This window comes from Orbicella franksi, chromosome 8 (genome assembly GCF_964199315.1).
Source record: "Orbicella franksi chromosome 8, jaOrbFran1.1, whole genome shotgun sequence".
In the NCBI taxonomy this organism is placed as follows: Eukaryota; Metazoa; Cnidaria; class Anthozoa; order Scleractinia; family Merulinidae; genus Orbicella; species Orbicella franksi.
The window spans coordinates 19589472-19608891 of record NC_138152.1 but is presented as its reverse complement, the minus strand read 5'-3'; the positions used below and the strand labels follow the sequence as shown (position 1 = coordinate 19608891).

The following is a 19420-nucleotide window of genomic DNA, read 5'->3' as shown; positions in this document are numbered from 1 at the left end:
GTCCCACTCGAATGCTGACTGAGACCGCTCGAGTACTCTTTCCGAGTCGTTTTCTATAAAAGAAACACGTTTTTCTTTCTTATTTCTACTTCTTGTACCTGTTCAAAGCCTCGACAAGACTTTTTTCCACCTTATCCTTCGCCCAGTCACGTAAAATATTATCTAAATTCTTAAAATTTTCCGCCATTTTAAAAAAACAGAGGGAAAATGTTTGATTGTATGGACGTCATCTTTGCGTCTGTCCTCTATTAGATCATAGACGAGAACCAATCACAACCTGAGAATAATTTGACTTATTATATAAAGTAATTTGGAATAATATTGGATTTCTACTGAAACGTAGACATTTAAAAGTGACGAGTTATGGACAAATATTTTCAGAATCCCTTTAAAACATAACTCACCTTGAAACTGATCACTATATCTACGAGTGACGTCAATGGTTTGTTGTTTAGGTATCATAAGAGCAAAGGATACTGTTGGAAAAGAGATGACGACGATGATGATGATGAAGATGATGAGGATGATGATGAGAAGGAGGAGGAGGAGGATGATCATGGTCATTGTAATGATCCTGCAAGTGAGCCCAGTAGTATACTCGACACAGCAAAAAAGCATTCCTGGAACAAAGGGTGGTATTGCTTTTTGGTTGATAAGAATAAAGTGAAACTGGAGGGGAAAAAGTGTCAGAATGCTAAACATCCATATATTTGCGAGAAAGGTAGGTGAAAAGGAGGCACCCAATTTCGCATTTAATATTCAAGATGGCGTCTTTGTCATCCTGAGACAAATTGAAGATGGCGGCTCTGCCACCCTAGGACGAATCAAATAGTCAAGATGGCGACTTTCTCACCCTAGGACGAATTGAATAGCTAAGATGGCGGTTTTGTCACCCTGAGACGAATTCGAAATGGTGGCCTTGTCACCCTGGGACGAATTGAACAATAAACATGGCGGTTAGGTCGATCGAAGAGTGACACAAGTAGATTTCCACAAACTTTGTTTTTAACATAATATCACTTGCTTATAGGTCACATTATAGTTTTATCTTCTTCTCTCATTTCTTCAGACCATAGCGAACTTTGTCACCCTGGGACGAATTGAATATTCAAAGATTGCAGCGTTATCACGTCAAAGTCACGATGGAAGAGGGCAGGCGCATATTAGGAGGGAGAGAGAATGCGAAACACAACGTTATAAAGCGGCGTAGAGATTTGTAAGCAGGTGGATAAAAGGAAAAAATCCGGAAACGAACAGACAAACCAGGTTTGGTTTAAAAACAAGTAACGCGACAGGGTTGTTGCGCCATAAGATAGAACTATATAATTTTGATGTCATAAGTAGAAACGAACAAGTTTTTCAGGTTTGGTTTTTAAAACGGCCAATGAACCACTGAATAGCCAAGATGGCAGCCTGGTAACGTCACACTGAGTTGAGATGGCGAACATGCAGCCTGGCGAGTTTAGAAGCAGGAGAGTGGGTTCAAAATCACAGGAAAAATTCACACGATAAACAGGGGAACAGTTCGTAGGCAAAATAAAAACGGTTTTCAGGACATTCACAACTGCTGAATTTCTTGCCTATACTTTGTAGCGGAGCTCCGGTGACCCGAAGGCCTATAGGAACAGAACCACAAGCATGCATAGAAACAGAAAACCATGCAACTCTTTGTTCATGGTCAGCATGGCTAGCGGGAGGTCCGCTACAAAGTATAGTCAAGAAATTCAGCGGCCCAAGAGTTGGCACCGAACCTATGAAAAACACCTAGATAAGCTTGTGGGACTCTTCCAATCGCCCAATCGTGTAAAAGAATGCATGGAAAGGGTACAGGACAGTTATCAAAAGGAGTTCTTAAAACAGTGAAGAAACTATTTGTCTCTTGAAACAGTACGTGTGCAGCGATTGACCCAGTCGCTTTCGCTGATTCGCTTTCTACACAATAGCTTTCTTCAATCAAACATTCCAAAACACGTAGGTACACGTATTGTTAGGTATGTAAACGTTTCATGCCTTAATTTACTATTTACTGTTTTAGGAAAGAAATAAACCGTCTTTATTTTGCCTACGAAATGTTCCCCCGTGTATCGTGTGCATTTTTCCTGTGATTTAGACCTCGCTCTTTTGCTTCTTAACTATCTTGACTATTCAGTGCGTCATTGGCCGTTTTAAAACCAAACCTGAAAAACTTGTTCGTTTCTACTTATGACATCAAAATTATACAGTTCTATCTTATGGCGCTACAACCCTGTCGCGTTACATTTTTTTTTAAACCAAACTTGCAAAGTTTATTTTGAATGTCGTTAATAACCGAATCTAAGAAGTTCTATCTTATGGCGCAATAACCCTGTCGCGTTACATGTTTTTAAACCAAACCTGGTTTGTCTGTTCGTTTCCGGATTTTTTCTTTTTATCCACCTGCTTACAAATCTCTACGCCGCTTTATAACGTTGTGTTTCGCATTCCCACCCCCTCCTAATATGCGCCTGCCTTCTTCCATCGTGACTTTGACGTGACAAAGGGTGACTTTGAGGGTGACAAAGTCGCTATGGTCTGAAGAAATAAGAGAACATAAAACCATAATGTGATCTATAAGCAAGTGATATTATGTTAAAAATAAAGTTTGTGGAAATTTACTTGTGTCACTCTTCGATCAACCAAGCCACCATCTTGACTATTCAACTCGTCCCAGGGTGACAAAGCCGCCATTCTGAATTCGTCTTCAGGTGACAAAGCCAGAAGCGACCAGGGACAGCGCAACACCTAAGCCGAAAATGGTCTGGGCACGAAATAAAAGACGCCTTCTTACTTACGTTTTTGTTGTCTGAAAGACCATAGTTTTTGTGAAACAAGTTGGAGGTTGGTTTTAGAACGGATTGTTTGCGGTTAGTTGCACTCAGGTTTGTTGGCGGATAGCTTTCATTTTGTGGTTTGCGCGTGACTGTAATAGAATGCTTGCGGTATGTATTGTTTAACAATTTAGAATTTTGGCAGCCTGCATTCAGACAGTGTAGAGGTTAAAGGCCGTCATCTTGAATATTCAATCCATCTCAGGGTGAGAATTAAAGTCGCCATCTTGAATATTAAGTGCGTCCTAGGGTAACGGGCCTTACTATTCGCAAAGTGTAACTAAAATCGACATTATTGAAAAACAAAAAACAGTAGGTCAGAGGTAAATCGCAATCTTCATTAGGTTTTATATACATATATTATTCATTCACAATTGAGGAGGCAGCGTGGCCTCCTGGAGGTAGAGTGGCCTAGTGGGGTCCGGAGGTCCCGAGTTCAAATCCTCCCTGCCACTAGATGGGGTTGTGTTTGGTGGTCCCAGATTCAACTCCTTAACGCTTTGTAAATATCCAGCTGGTCAGCCTCCCACCAGTTGGGATTTTTAACAAGTTTCTGTTCAATTTACAATTTCAGTGTCCCCAATTATTCGTTTTAATACTCGACACAATAATAAGACCCAGTTCAGACGTCGTGCTTCCGCTGTGTTCACCAAAATTCAGGAATTAAGTTCGTCAAAAGCACCGCAGAAGCACGGCGTCTGAATCAAACTTTTGAATTAAGTTCGTCAAACAATTAAGTTTGACATGCTCAGTTGTGCTACACGACTCAGGCATGGCAGTGATTCAAACGTCAAGCTACTGCCGCGCAAACAAAATTTATAAGTTATATTAATGTATTTTGGTTGGATTGAGCTCCCAAGGGGAGTTATGAGGCGTTACGTGGAGAATTGTTACGTGGCTTAAACGTAAATCCTGAATTTGGTACGACTCTAGCACGAGGTCTAAATCAGAGTCTTGTTTCTGCCGTGCTACAGTCGAACCTGGGCCTTAAGGAAATTCACTTATGAGCATCTCACCAAACCGAATGAATTGAAAAAACAAAACCAGGAATTCCCTATAAACAATAAGCAAATCATCACGTGCAAGGGTCAGATAGCAAATCTTGTTCACTTTTAATAAAATTCGCAACGAAAAGTTGGCCGAATGAAAGAAGATTGATTATCATTCAATACAAATATATAGCCATTCTCGCAACTCGTGAAAGTCGTAAGCCTATCCCGTGTGGGTACTCTACAAAGTTTTATACGGGGAGACTCCGCCATGAACACCTGAGAAATACAAAATCATTTTACTTTCGCTGCGAAAGGCACCATTTGTTATGTAACCATGGCAACGGTGATCTTTTCACATGTGAAGATACCATGTTACTTTCACGCGTGAATATTCATGTTTTCGCGCGAAAGCTCGCCTTGTTTCACTGGTTTGTACATAATAAGGCTTTATCTTTTTCTAGCCGTGAGGTTATCGGCAAAAAGTCCGAAGACCGACCCAAAACTAGTTGTTTACAATTGCAGTTTACAACAACTTCGACAAAGCAATTCAAGTGTTATTGTTTAGAGGTTAGCAAAATTAAAGAAATGAAATTTATAAAAGGCCTTATCAGCAATTCGGCAATTGGCTTCAGTGTGCAAGATGATTTTCCGGAAGCATGCTAAAATCTGCTGAGCCAACATTATTAAGATAATAATGACACCTTTGTCACACTTTCACTCACCTCGCGGTAACGCGGCCATGGAAGATATATCACCATATAGATATATCGACATGTGCTTGTGCCTCACGTTCACCTTATTTCACCTTTCTGAGTGCCTGTAAAAGCGTAGTTAGCACGGCGGCTTTCCGTTTTATCATTCGATCACCAAATTTGTTTTCTTATTTAGAACATGGGGAAGCTACCATTTTTCACCAGCGATCACTGTTACAATTACGCATGAACAGAGTACTATTTGCAGCAAAACACATTTAGCCGGTACTACGCATGAGCAGACCATTATTTGTAGGCAGTTATTTCCATGTCATGTGGTTGACTCTCGGCCAATGAAAAGGAAGAAACAAATACATCGAATAATAATATCCACCGATAACCACCTCCTCTGCGGGGAATAATTGTTTAAAATAATTCTTGTTAAACTTGTTCACGCCGAAGAGTAATTTGAATATCTTTTTTGCCGACGGCTTTGAAGTCATTTTTTTTCGGCCGTAGCTTTATATGAAGGGGAATCAAGGTCAACATTCAGTTCCTAAACAGCGCAGGCACACGCAAGGGCCAGCAAAATTTAGCTCTATCAGGCACAGTTTAATACAGACAGGTTCAGATAGGTTGTTTCAATGAGATAAAACAGGTATCTGTTCATTAAAGAAAGAAAAAAAGGAAACTACAACTGGTAGCTTACAAAGAGGTTGAATTAAAGGATCAAAGACAAAACCTTTTCCGTTAATCTCGATCAGGGAAGTGTCTTTAAAAGTCTCATAATCATCTTGCTGCCTTAGTACCTGAGGTGGGATGGGCTTGATGAGTCATCAATATAATTGAATGTAACAGTGCGGCTATTGAAACAAAACACAAATGCACTGGCGCCAGAGCTAGGTTGTTTGACTGGCCCAATATTTAGCTGAAATGTTTTTTTTTCAGTGACGAATAAATACAGTTTGGATGACAGCTACTTCGCACATCCCTTTGATCTCTCCGTCACTATACTGCTTTGTTTTCTTTCTTTGTCTTTTTGCTTTTACTCGAAAAGTTCCTTTTTTTTCCTTTTTATGCTCTTCCCAAGGTACTAAACTCTTCAAAGTGATAAAGGTTTCGAAATTTGAGAAACTATATTAACATAATAAAGAAGCCCGTGACATTCGTTAAATACCTTATGACAATTCGACAAAGACGATTTATTATTCCTCTATAAAACTGCAACAGCGTCAAAATTCTACTGGACTTATGGCACTGAAGCAAGAAACTCAGCTACAAGTGATAAGGGTTTCAAAATTCGGGAAGCTGTATTAACATAAAAGAGAAGCATATGACATCCATTTAACACCTAATGATCATTCAACAAAGACGAAAAACCATTTCTGAAAAATTTGCAACAGTGTCAAGATTCTACAGCACACTCCCTGTAAAGTTTGACTATAGACGGATGCCGCAACCTAATTTTAAACAAAAAAAAACATATCGAAAACTTCCACTGATAATTTGTGTCGTGTAATTTAATGAAGGCAAAATTGCCATGCAGGTGCATGCCTTTATTTAATTTGTATCACGTTCCGTGTGATCATGCAGGCGCCCCAAGTCATCATGGCTTTATCTTTCCGTTTTGATTGTGGTCAAAGTGGAATGAAAACCAGAATCAAACTTGAATTCATAATACACTTACAATGCTTTAAGAAGGAAGTTTCCTTCGTCTTAGAACCTAAATTAACTCCCCATCATGTAAACTCATTTTCTGTTGGAAAAAATTGAGGAAAAACAATCACTTCAATTTTCAACATGTGGGCGTCATATCACTAAATATTTCCCGCCTATGTGAGTATCGATTACGTTTTCCCTCACACGGGAAAAGTATAAAGAAAAAGGTTGACAGACATAAACGAAAGAAATATTTAGTTTTGTAAGCCGACAATCTTGGACTGGGTGTGGGAGTGTACTCAGCTGAAAAGCCTCCTATTTCACCCCTCCAATAGCTTGACTTAATAAACAAAGAGCTGTCAACATTTCACAGTTAAACAATGTCACTTACATTATTTTAGTTGCAATATATTTGCATGTCTCGGAGAAAACATTTACGCCTTAACATGGGAAAGACCGGCAAGGATACAAAGAACAAACGTAGTGGCTCTGTACGAAAAAACAAACCATACAAATAGGATTTTGAAAGCCAACGACTACAATTTTGTTCTTCTTAGTGTACGTAGATTACATCAGAACGTTTGTTCAATATAATCCAAACATGAACTTACCTGCGCGTAGCCAGTTGGGTTACTTTCATTCACTGCTCCAAATTACCATTTTCCTAGGAGGTGAGTAGCCAGTCCTATCCTGTGTGTTTTACTGTGTCTCTGCCATAGTAAGTTACGAACCACACTCCTTGTAATCCTGTTAGAATTTATTACCTCGCTCAGTTGCGCCATGCACCAAAATAAAAGCAAACCAGATTCTTGATTAGTGTCCTTCCGGCGGTGATAAATCATTGTCTAAACCACGGTTTCTTTCCTTCAAATTTGCGTAGGTTAATCTTAAAACATTACAAAGAGAAAGTTGAAAAAAAAAAGTAACCAGCATACAGTTCTTTTTTTGTGACACAACATAGGTTTTAGAGTATGGTTTTTGACCATTTCTTGGGCCATACAGTGTATATGATTTTCTGAATGATGTTCATTTTCACCAGAGCATTTACCGAAGTCATGCCACTGGCGCTTATAATAAGTCTTATTGATTTTCAGTGAGGGAATCATAAAATTACTTCAAGCTCTGGATCCAAACAAATTGTATTTGGGATATCTGATTTAATATGTAACATTGTAACAATAGCGGGCGGATACAATTCTCAATGAAAGCTCGCTGAATTTGCAAGTTTTGAATTTTGTTTACTACCAGAATATTAACTTCAAATGGAACAATGATCTTATTTGTAGAAATTTGCAGAGATTCAGGCGGATAGTGTAATTAAATATTCTAAATACTCGCGAAAAGAGCGAAAGTCAAAATAATGTTTTTAAAATTAATGCGGGCGCATTTGGCTTGTAAATGAGCAGTGAAATTTCTGGCAAACAGGAACAATGAACTCTGATATTTGCTGTGATATTTGTAGGAGTTCATTCAAAGGGGAAACCTGCGATAGCGCTAGTTAAATTTCCATGTTAGTACAACTGGTGCGCTTCAAGCGGATCATCTTGAGCAATGAAGAGGTAACTGTTACCTTGGGGCAATGAACGTAAACAAGAAAAAAGCCAAGTTTAATTAAAAATTTGTTTCGCGTTTGAAAAAAATCCTCTGCTTCGCGAGTCTTGGCAGAAAAGCTGGTTTACACAACGGCTATATTTTAAGACTATAATCATAGGGTTTCCTTAAAGTGTAGATCTCATGGAAGAAACCAAGTTTTAAATACTTGTTTATGCTCCAACATTATGAAGTAAATTTCTACGATATGTTAATGAACCTTTCAATTAAGAAATTGTTGAAATATTCACCATTTTTATGAAAAACTGTTGGCACTGGACTGCCTTCATTAGGCTTCCGTTTCCGTTGTTCGAATGATCGATCGAGTAATTTGGAATCAGTACTTACAAAGGTTTTCTCAATGTTATTTATTCGATAGAGCTGCATCAATGTGCCTCTGTCACTTACCACCTCAGCAATGATGACTGTAAAGGAAGTGACTTAGACAACAAATGCAAAGGGATGGGAGAACAATTAGCAAGGATCACAGACTTGGCAAGTCTTGACAATGCGAAGCAAGCCATCACCAATCATGGAATAAAACACTGGACAGGGTTAAGGTGAGATTCAACGATTTCCGAACATTCTTTCAAAAACTTGTGAAGCTAGCGTATTTAACAATGAAATCCCTTTCAGAGCCTTTCGGACTAATAATAGGCCTTAAGTTTGTATTAACTCGTGAACAAACCACACTGTTCAGGATGCTTAAGAATTTTTTCCATAATTTCGCGCAATTTTCCAATGTTTCCAATGTTTCTTTTATTCCTATACTTGAATGGAAAAAAGTACAATCGTCACTATTGTAACTGACTATTTTGAATTGTAAATTAGGTACTTTGATATTGTGTCATTGTATCATTACTCGTTTTCCGGCGGGATCATTTGCGGTCCACATCGGGGATCATTTGCGGTCGGGGATCATTTGCGGTGCTGTACAAAAACCCCACAGGAGACCAATCTGACTGTGGCTCGAGATTTATTTGATTCCTGAAAGATACTACTTAACACGGAATAGACTCGATTACCAGCCTCTGTTCAGGAAAGGAGCCCACACTGGTACACCGGATTCGAGGGACCAGCAGAAATAGAGTCTAAAAACGGAAATAAGAGCATTTATTTTGAATACTATTTCTTCAGGTGCACCCAAAAAAGATACCTTAACAGCTGAAAATAGTGACGTTTCTTCCTGAACACCCCAAGTGAGACCAAAAACGTTGATTTAAACCCCAAAGCGAGATGACCTTTTTCATATGAGAGTCATCCCGGGCTTCGAACATTCTGTTGACATAAGGCTTTCACAGTCACTTGCACAGTGTCAAGTTGGTTATATTCAAGAGGTAGAAGGTGAAACAATTTTTAGATTGTGAGAAAGAGACTTATGATTCTTTCTTGGCGAGTCGATTGTGAGGGAAAGTTTTCATGGGTTTTTAGTGGTATTATTATTATTTACAAACCTGCTTGATACTAATGGCTAGCATATTGTAAGTTCGAAAACGATCAAGATCGATTGATAAAAGCTCCAGACAATTTTTGACACACAAGAAATGGAAAGACAAACGCTGCCTTTCGGTAAGTAGTTTTTTTTACATAAACGTATGTGTCAAAAATAAAATGATTTAAAAGAAAAGAAAAAAGAACTTTTTGCTGCCTATTAGACTCAAAGAGACTCCCACGCAAAAGGCAGATGATTATCACACTGCGCCACTTGTAAAAAATGTTAATAACATACGTATGTACTGAAACGATCGGAAGCTCAAGTGAGTTCCGCGTCAAAGTCAATATAGCCATGATTAATATTTGAAGACGAGAAACGGACAGGAGAATTGAAGAGAGTACAAACTATACGTTTCGCTTATAATTTTTCGGCACTGTAAATAAATTTGGAGATGGCGGAATGATAAGAACGAATAGCTGATGAAAAAAAGAAAACGACATTACACGGGGCTGGAAATCCTGCATCCACTGAGATGCCTGGTAAGAAAAATAAGGAAAATGAAAAGAAAATATCAGATCATCATCACCCGAACCAAGTACTAACCCCACTGAACAGGGCTTAACTTTGCTGATCTGACGAGACGCGCGGTGCTATTCTTGCGGTGTAGTGATTCCACGCGAAACACAATAGTTTATTTCTGACCCCAGAACCTTGTAAATGCCTAACTGAAGTTCAGCTTTAGATCTCGTCAAAGATACCTAAATTATACTCAACTTTATGTCGATGGAGCGGTCAAACTTACCACACAGGGCAATGGATGGGGTAAACCAAAGAGGAAGCCGTCAGTGGGCTGTGACTTCAATGTTGGCCTCTCTAACTCGATATCAGTAAATGATATATGACCTATGGATTAAAAACTCAGTTCAGTGGCATCACAGTTTCCACTTTTTACAGAAAATCCATTTTCCAAATTGAGTGGTTCATAGCCACTTTGATTTGTAAACTCGCGACTCTGAAGCTAAGAAAAAACTACGTCAAGTCAAGTCAAGTAATAAAATTAGTTCGTATGACCTTGAAAGACTTTGAAAGGTTTAGCGTGAACACAAACAAAGTAACAAAAGAATTTGCAGTAAGCAATAATATGCAGATTTAGTCAAGCCTAAAAGCGGATCTCCTGGGCCGCTTTGTTCAAAACCCGATTAAGCTAACTCAGGATAAGCGAGAATTATGATTTGAGTTTTGTAACTTTGCGGTGAGGTTTTCTGTTTATATTTTTGGCCTTCTGTTTTGATTTTTAATAATCTCAAACTACAGCAGGAGCCCTGACCCTAAAGCAGTGAAAAACACTTGTATAAAAGATGAATTTATACTTCGGTTAACTTTTAATTAACCCAATTTCCAAACAATCCGGGCCTGATTAGCCCGCGATCCAATCGAAAAATACGTGGTCAGCAGTCAACTTTAAAAACACATGACCTCAATGAGCTATAAACTTGAGCTCGCGATAAACTTGAGCCCACGATATGGTCACGCGATACTGGTCAGCAGATACCTTGTTTGGCAGGTGTCGATTGACCATAACATGGATGTCAAATATCAAAGACGTAGGCAAGGTATTAGCTGGAGTATCGCCGCCATGCTGCGCGCCGTCGACGTCGTCGTCGTCGTTGCCGTCGATGGGCGCACGCGCCCGCGATCCATGCCGCTAGCCATACTGAGAAACGTTTGAATGTTTAAATGTTTAGGCTGGCCTTGCCCAGCCACATTTATTCTTTTGCTTTTCGAGACACCAATCTTGACACTTTGTCTCCTTGCGCCCCGAAACATGTGATGTGGCAACGCGTGTTTCGGGGCGCGAGTTCAAAGTACGGAGCTTGATATAGTGCACGGGTCATTTTGCAATTTATGTGCGTTAGCTGTTGGGCTGGCGTTACATATCTTCGCTACACAGTGCTGACGAGCCCCAAGAAGGGCGAAACAGCTGTCCACTGTTGCGATCCTACTTTATCGGTTCTTGTCATGTTGGTGTGTCGAAACGTTTTTCACGTAGTATCAGCCTTGCAGTTTATTGCTTGTAGCTATACTGACCATGAAAACAGAGTTGCATGGGTTTCTATTTCTATGCATGTATGCGAATGTGGTTCTGTTCCCAGAGTTATGGTGCTCCGCTTGACGGCCCTTGAGGCCGCCGGAGTTCCGCTATGATTGGTTAAGCAAACACGTCAAGCGAACATCCTGACGGCTAGTAGTTATTCTCTTTGGGGCTACTAGCTTTTCAAGATTCTGATGGGGTAGTCGAACAGGGCTTTTTTTTTAATAAAAATTTTTCTTTAGCGAGGAAACGCACTAAGCCTGTTTTGATTCTACGAATTTTTAACTAATAAAAACAACTTTTCAAGGTCAAATGCAAATCGCTCTATAGCAGGCCTACCCATCATGTCATGTTTGAAATACCTCACTATTCAGGACTAGCTCTTGCGGGACATACTCGATGCGTGTGTACATTCAAAGGCGAATGATGTCATGTGTAATGGGGTATTTATTTGCCGAATTCACGATTAAAGACGGAAAACAGTCCTTGAGGGGAAACTCCTCTTCAGATGGAAAAGTCGTAGGGTATGAATCCGGTAAAGGAAGAGTTTCCTGTCCCAAAATTATACGTCTAATTTTTCTTCCAAATCGAAGGAAAATAGGACGAAAACTCATCTTAGAAGGAAAGCTCTTAAATTCATACTGGACGCGAAACTAACGACGAGTTTCAGTCGCGATTTTCAGATGTGCGGTATTACACGGTATACTGAACTCTGTCTGTGACTACAGTTTCCTGTCTTTAAACATGAATTTGGTTATTATTTGCCACAAGAAAACATTGCATAAAAATTTTCTCCCGTGTGCAGCAAGGTTTTTCTTCCAGACAGTGAGCACCTCTACCGAGAAGTAATAAGCAATAATTAATATAGCTGGATTTCTACTGACAATAAAAAGTGATGAATAATGGACAAAATGTTCTCAAACCTTACACCCCAAAATTGATCACTGTGTCTAGCAATGATGTTTGAATGGTTTGTTGTTTAGGTATCATAAAAACAAAGGATATTGTTGGAAAAAAGATGACGAATGTGGTGTAAGTCAGCCCAGCAGTCAGATCCTTGACACACAAAATGAAGGATCCTGGACACAGGGGTGGTATTGCTTTTTGGTTGATAAAAATAAACACAAATTGGAGGCAAAAAGATGTTCAGAAGCAACTCATCCATATATTTGCGAAACAGGTGGGTGAAAATGGTTGAAAAGCTGAGGTCGTAAAATGTTCGTAACTAAAATCGATGTAATAAAAAATCAGTGGCAAGTCGCGAGGTTAAGGTTAAAATGTCGCTTGAATTATCAATTTGACGTCAGTTTTTCATGCATACGTTGGTCCTGTTCTTGATCCTGAATTTCATCATAACACAGACTACTTTGACAATGTTATGACGACATTCATTGTCAATAACAGGACAGACGCATGAAAAACTGACGTCAATTTGTTTTTTACAATAACAAACTGCCAAATTGTCCGCTCTTGCTCATCGACGCATCGCATAAATTCTAAATTCGTGTGTCTGTCCGCTTATTGACAATCAAAATTAACCAATGAGCGCCCGAGAATTTCTGCAGTTATCGTAAAAATTATCGTTCTGAAATATGGGAATCTTTTATTGGGAACAAAACTCGAAGTTCTCCTTTTGACTGTCGTCTCGGAAAACTGATGATTTAATACACAAATAAATGGCAAACACCGGACAATACTTGATCTTGGTCTGGCTTTCGAAATATTTCGAAAGATTAAAGAAAGGAAGATTAAAGCTTCATGTAGATGAACCTTTTTTGCATAATCGCATTCAAATTTAGGTTAGATGTCAAAAAGACCGCCAAATTGGGGGATTTGCTCTTCATGGGTGCGGAGCGGGGCCATCAAGGATCGTGTTTTGCGTTAAGATCATTCCAAGCGAACTATTATTCCGGACGGCAAACCCACGAGGTTTACAATATTGTCGCACCAACAGAATCCTGAAAAAAAAGATTGCTTACAGGAAACATACAAAAACTAAACAGGAGTGACTAAGAACTCCGATTTAGAAGGATTCCGAACCCCAACCATGGCCCCTTCAAATCCTACCCACACACACACCATTGCGCTTACCCTAAGACCTTAAGGTCCTGCGAGTTACACCTTCAGTCTTGCCCTAAACAAACTCTATAATCCTATTATCATTCCACAGAGGAGTTATCGTCAGAATTATCAATACCAACTAAATTTAGTTCTGTGCAACCAGCGACCATTGTTACCAAAACGGGAACTGAACTAACTTCGACCACAACGCCAGAAGTATCGACAAGAAATGTACCTAAACTGACAACACTAATCATGATAACAACGGAAATATTTCCAACCACGTGCACGTCGACAACAACAGCAACAGCAGTTGCGACAACGGTCACTACTGCAGGACTAACTAGTAGTTCACAGACAACCTCGTCAACAACAACAGCAACTGCAGTAGTAACAACAGGCATTGTTCCAGGACTAATTGGCAGTTCACAGACGACCGATTTGTTTACCGTGAAAGAAACATTAATCACGGCTGGTGCTGTATCATCCCTCACAGCGGCCTCCACCGTCAAAACCACCACACAGGAGAAACTGTCTGCCGCAGTTCAGGTAGCAATTTATATCGTTAAAAATATCTTATACCTCAGTATTCAGAAGATTACTGAATTTGTTCCGTGCGATGAACAGTGATAATAACATTGCGAACATGCAGAAGTGGAAAAGTAACGTAAGGCGCTACACGTTTCAATCGCGGGAACCGTTGCCCTGGAGAGCAAAAACAATAGGAAGAAGAAAAATGCACTTTTGGAAGTGATCTTGCTTAGCTTGCTTTTATAGGAATGGCGGGAAGATAACTTTACAGCTTGCTCAGAGTACTATTAGAGGACTATAAGTACTGACGGACTTGTTTATCCAAACTGTGGACGGCAAGACCATGTGTGTTATCACATTTTGAAAGTGAACTGCGTGCATTGCTTTTCTATTCTTAATTCTTTTCAATTGTGGAAGTTGATATATTTTTCACTGTGAGATCTCATTCTCTTTCTTTCTTTCCGACTCAATTCATAAATATGAGTTGTTCCGTACATCTGTCATTACACTTTATCACAATTACGGGTCAGCCAATGTGGGCTTCTGACAAATCGAAATTGCCCGATAATTCAAGGTTGTGGGTGCGAATTCCGTCGGCCAACCGAATTTTCAATTCAGGCTTGCTTTTCAACTGCTTATCTAAAAAGTTACAGCGTACCTCTATTCACTCTTCCTATCGCAGTTCATGCATGTTCTTGATTTATTTCACATATCAACACCAGGATCTTGACATTTTTTTTATATTTTTCGTTATAGTTGCGACAATACATATCAGTGATAAGTGCTCTCAATGTCAGCGAAGAAACCTCTTTACAGGTGAACCAGCGTTAATTATTACTTCAGGGGTCCCAAAAAACCACGCTTTTCTCTCAAAGGGTTTAAACCGCTGTGTTAAGCTGTTCTAGAGTGCTTTTTAAAGCTCGGAGGGTTAATTGAAGACGCGCTATAAAATTTCGGCATAAAATTCAATAGTTGATTATTCATTGAGTTAAACCTCAGCGAACTATTTGCGACAGTTTATTTTAGTGTTTTCGGGCTTGATAATATGTCATGACGAGTCTGAAACGTTGTTCAATTGCTCTAAAAGGTATCTTATGTAATTTTGATTTGGGTTAATTACCTTATTTCACCAAATCTAAATTTACGAAGGGAAGTTGAGGAAAAAGCAGAGATGTTTTTGAAAGATAGATCGAATGATGGACAGTTTCATCATAAAACTCTACACGGCTAAACAGGGTTACTTTAAAGTGACATTACATTAATCCAAGATTAAATGAATCAAGCTAGGATCAATGCACATTTACCACTTACTAATTAAACCTAATAAAGGTTACATTACAAATTATGAATTACCAATTCGAACTTCAGGATTGGGAGTAAATACAATTCAAAGAAAGATCGTCTCCTGGGGAATGTTTATCATGTCCTGATGTAGAGGGTTAACACATGTTATTTATGAAAACTACTCTTTGTCTCTCTCTTTTTTATCCTTTATTGTTCAGAACGCTACAGAAATAACCACCAAATTGCTTAGGACTTTGAAAAAAGATAACGTCGATGGCGAAGACATCAACGTGCTGTTAGCGACCCAAGAATTGGAGAAGTTCGCCATTAGTTACGGCAAGATTCACAACAAAGCAAACGAGAGTAGAGTCCTTTCTGACAAGCTCTTTGGTAAGTCCTAAAGAAACGACACGGCAAACTCGTTGTCTTCTAGATCTTAGCAGCTTACCGTTTGGTCTGACATATTGTAAGGGCCGATTTACACGGTACGACTTTGATGCATGCGACAAGCTTACGACAGGCCCACGACATGACTTAGGACCGTTTACACGCGCACGACATTTTCACTTACAAAATTAAATATGCAAACGTTTACACCACGATTTACGGAGTAAAAGTTGTAACAAACGATAACAAATATTTTAGTTGTCCTGCTCTTTGAAAAAACTTTCTAACTAGATATTTTTCGCTTTAATCCGTTCAGTACTTTTCGAGAAACGACTTCATGACAATCAGTCAACAACAACCTCGTCCCCCTTTTTGACGCAAGAAAACTTCTCCTTCGTCCCCTACTCAATAGAAATTTGTAACAAAAGACGTCATTTTCTATCGATTTCGGCTACGATTGTCGTAGCGTTTTAAAACATGTTTTAAAGTCCTACGATAATTTTTTTTTTGACGTACACAACAGTCACAACAGTCGCAAGCGAGTTGTAGGTTTGATTTACACGAAACAATTCATGTCGTAGGCCTGTCGTAAGCTTGTCGCACGCGACAAAGTCGTGCCGTGTAAATCGGCCCTAATAAACCAATCAGAATTCTGTGACAACTGTAACTGGTGGCAAAGGGGAGCATACCTTGGGTTTAGACGACTTGCTTTTGTTTTATTGGCTGTAAAAATAAAGCGATTTTTTTACTCCCCTGTCGAAAGTAATACTTAGTCACTTTGGCTTTGCATTAGTTCTTTACGCGACTGGCGTAAAAGAAACTCGAGCACTTTGTCTTCCACGCGCATGAAAAAAGCACAGCAAATTATAAAGTTATGATGAAATGTCCTTGTACTATGTTTTCTTCTTTTTTTTTATTTCTAGCAATAAAGATTGAGAAAATACCAGCGGACAACAAAGAGGCCATTACATTCTCTTTAAATGAGACAGGACACTCAACGAAGGAGTATATTACTAGCATTTCACTTCCACCGAGGATTTTCAAAGGGCAAGGTAGAGTAAGTTGGCTCTTATAGCTTCGAAGTCAGAAAAGGCTTTTTATCTTATACGACGGAGAAAGCGAGGGGGTCGCGTTCCCGACCTCCTTAACTTTAATAATATTTAAGCAATGATAATGACACGCCCCCCGGTCCATTACACCCCCCACGGGATTATGGACTAAATTGAGTGAAACTTCGAGGGTATATGGCAGGTTCAAAAAGATTTCCGTTAAAGTAACCAACATGAGATAATGACACCATATAACAAAAAATACCATTTCGCAAACATTCGCCATCTTAGTCCATCATTTTCGATTTCTTGATTTTTCCAAAACGGTGAAGAACCAATGGCAATCACTCCTACTGAACTAATCAAAACCAATAAAACAATGCATAAAGGTCCTAAAAAGGAAAAAATAAAATAACTAACAGCAGGAAAGTTAAATGATGTCGTTCAAAATACATATTTCCAAAATGTCCTACCACATCTTTCCTAGGTAAAGTCCAAAAGTGTCCGGTGCAGCTTGTAATTCAGTATTGAGAAAGTTATGACCGATTGAGGTCATCGTAGGCACTCCCGCCTTCTCCCCCTCTCCAACCATCAATGAATATGGTAAAGGGAAACTGATGCACTTTTCCTGATTATACCTTTACTTTATTTTTCTTTCAGAAGCTGTTGTTGTTAGTGTTATTTATAATGACGTCAACGTATGGATACCTGATGCAAAGGACGCTGAGTTACACGGGTGGGTTCTTAATACATATATCAACCCACTGACCGACTATTAGGCAAATGCCCAATATGATTGCATTATACACAGGGCGGTGTAAATATTCATGAACGGCATAATGAAGCATCGGCAACTCGAGACAACCTTTGAAAATGGCATCCCCTTCGCATTTTCTTGAAGTTTCTGAAATCAGCCGATAAAAACCTCGCGTATATCGATCAAGCTAAGACTATTTGTTTTCTTTTCGGGAATTTTGCTTAGTGTAAATAGAATAGCCATCAATTGGCTATCAAAGAGATCTATAAGGAATAGGTGTCGAGCTTTTCATGAAGTACATGGAGAAATCCCTGCCCAGCATGAGATTTTATCCACTTAAGTAAAGTATGCTGTATTCGTATAATTGATAATCAAGAGCCGATGCTCCAACCACTTTTATCCCCCCCCCCCCCCACCCCTCCTCCTTTTGTTTTCTTAGAATAAAGTTTACGAACTTGCAAGCTGGAAGTCAAATAATTGCCAGTACAGTATATCCTGAACCCTCAGACACTCTTGAGGAAAACGTCACCATCGCATTCAGCTACGATAAGGTAAGTTTATCATTTCAAATTAAAAATTAAGCAAAAGTCTGCATAGTAGAATAACGCTACGCCCACCAGTGACAATAGAACATCAGAATTTGCACACAGCAGTAGAGCGGTCGTGTATAAAAAAATGGAAATTGCGGCCGAAAATTTCACGTCCTTCAACTGTGACTGTACAAGTTGACTGTAATGCATTGTTACGCGTGCAAAGTCTCTTCATGTGCAATTAATATTCCTCTAATTCAAATTAAGTTCTTTTTCTGTTTTGCATTAGTCTTTCAACTTGCATTTTCCCATTAAACCACTAGGAAGTAAAGAAAGGCGATACACCACATTGCGTTTTCTGGGATTTCACACTCGAGTAAGTCTGGCAAAGAGAATTAACCGTCATGTACCTTTAGTATTAAACATAGTAAATAATTATTCATCGATGAGTGACGAGTGAAGTGATAACAAAAAGAGGACTATACTCTGTTTATAGCGATACGTTTTATTCTGTTGCCACATTTTTTCACCTTTTCGAAGTTTGTTTCTTTTTACAAATCTTGCATGTAGAGGTGTGAAAAATAGAAAGGGGTCTGGTTTATCATGGCTACATATGGACGTTGGCTAGAAATCTGGCACTTAAATTTACTTTACGGCCGTGAGCGTTACGGATAATGTATCAGTATTCTCATATTTCAGCGTTATGTATGATAAAACAATATTCTCATATTTTACGTATAAAGTTGTGACACATAAATCATTTATGCCCGGAAAACAAAGGTTTGTGGTAGTCTGCTGAGAATTGCCTCATCTTGATCAAGAAACCGCCAATATCAAAGATCCCAAAGAGGTTGCTAATTTCTTAAGTCGGTAATAACTGACAATATATGTCTTACTGATAATAAAGGTCTAAATTAAACGGCTCCTGGGCGAGTAGGGGATGTTCATTAGTCCAAACAATGAACAAAAAGATCATCTGCACCTGTTATCATCTCACAAACTTTGCTGTTCTCATGCAAGTTGGGGACAAAAAGGTAGGTAAACTTATGCGTTTATGTTATAATTGAAGAGATAATGAAAAATTTCATTCAAATTTCACTGATAATATTATCCCTGGAACTTGAATCTTACATTATTTAAGTTTTATAGACTGAAATAAAATACAAAGTGAGGAGAGAATAATTCAATACATTTCCCTTTGCTAGTAACTTATAAATCTAAACTCCTTTCCAGACACCCGCAAATTTCCATGTCTGGTTAATTTCCTCACTCAGTCAACTAACTAGCTGCTTTTGTTTGTCTGGTTGGTTGGTAGCTTTGTTAGTCGGCTAGTTGGTTTGGTTGGTTGTTTCTTTGGTCGTTTTTATTTGTTGGTTGTGGAATGATTGGTACGTGGGTTTGTAGGTTGGTTGCCGGGATGTTCGTTGGTTAGTTGGTTTGGTTGGCTGGTTGGAAGGTTAGTTGGTTGGCTGGTTGGTTGGTTGGTTGGTTGGCTGGCTGGCTGGTTGGTTGGTT

General features: G+C 39.1%; 1 protein-coding gene across 1 annotated transcript in view; it reads left to right on the top strand.

Moving 5' to 3' along the window:
- Nucleotides 1-19420, top strand: part of LOC145495191 (adhesion G-protein coupled receptor G2-like) — a 38499-nt gene that overhangs the window by 10188 nt on the left and 8891 nt on the right. Inside the window, exons 2-12 of the mRNA XM_081474772.1 lie at nt 456-6860; nt 8159-8339; nt 12290-12486; nt 13477-13916; nt 14655-14714; nt 15401-15572; nt 16493-16621; nt 17279-17354; nt 17815-17926; nt 18229-18281; nt 18813-18939. Of these exons, the coding sequence (XP_081330898.1) occupies nt 6791-6860; nt 8159-8339; nt 12290-12486; nt 13477-13916; nt 14655-14714; nt 15401-15572; nt 16493-16621; nt 17279-17354; nt 17815-17926; nt 18229-18281; nt 18813-18939 (1617 nt within the window). The 5' untranslated portion in view covers nt 456-6790. The remainder of the gene's footprint in view (nt 1-455; nt 6861-8158; nt 8340-12289; nt 12487-13476; nt 13917-14654; nt 14715-15400; nt 15573-16492; nt 16622-17278; nt 17355-17814; nt 17927-18228; nt 18282-18812; nt 18940-19420) is intronic.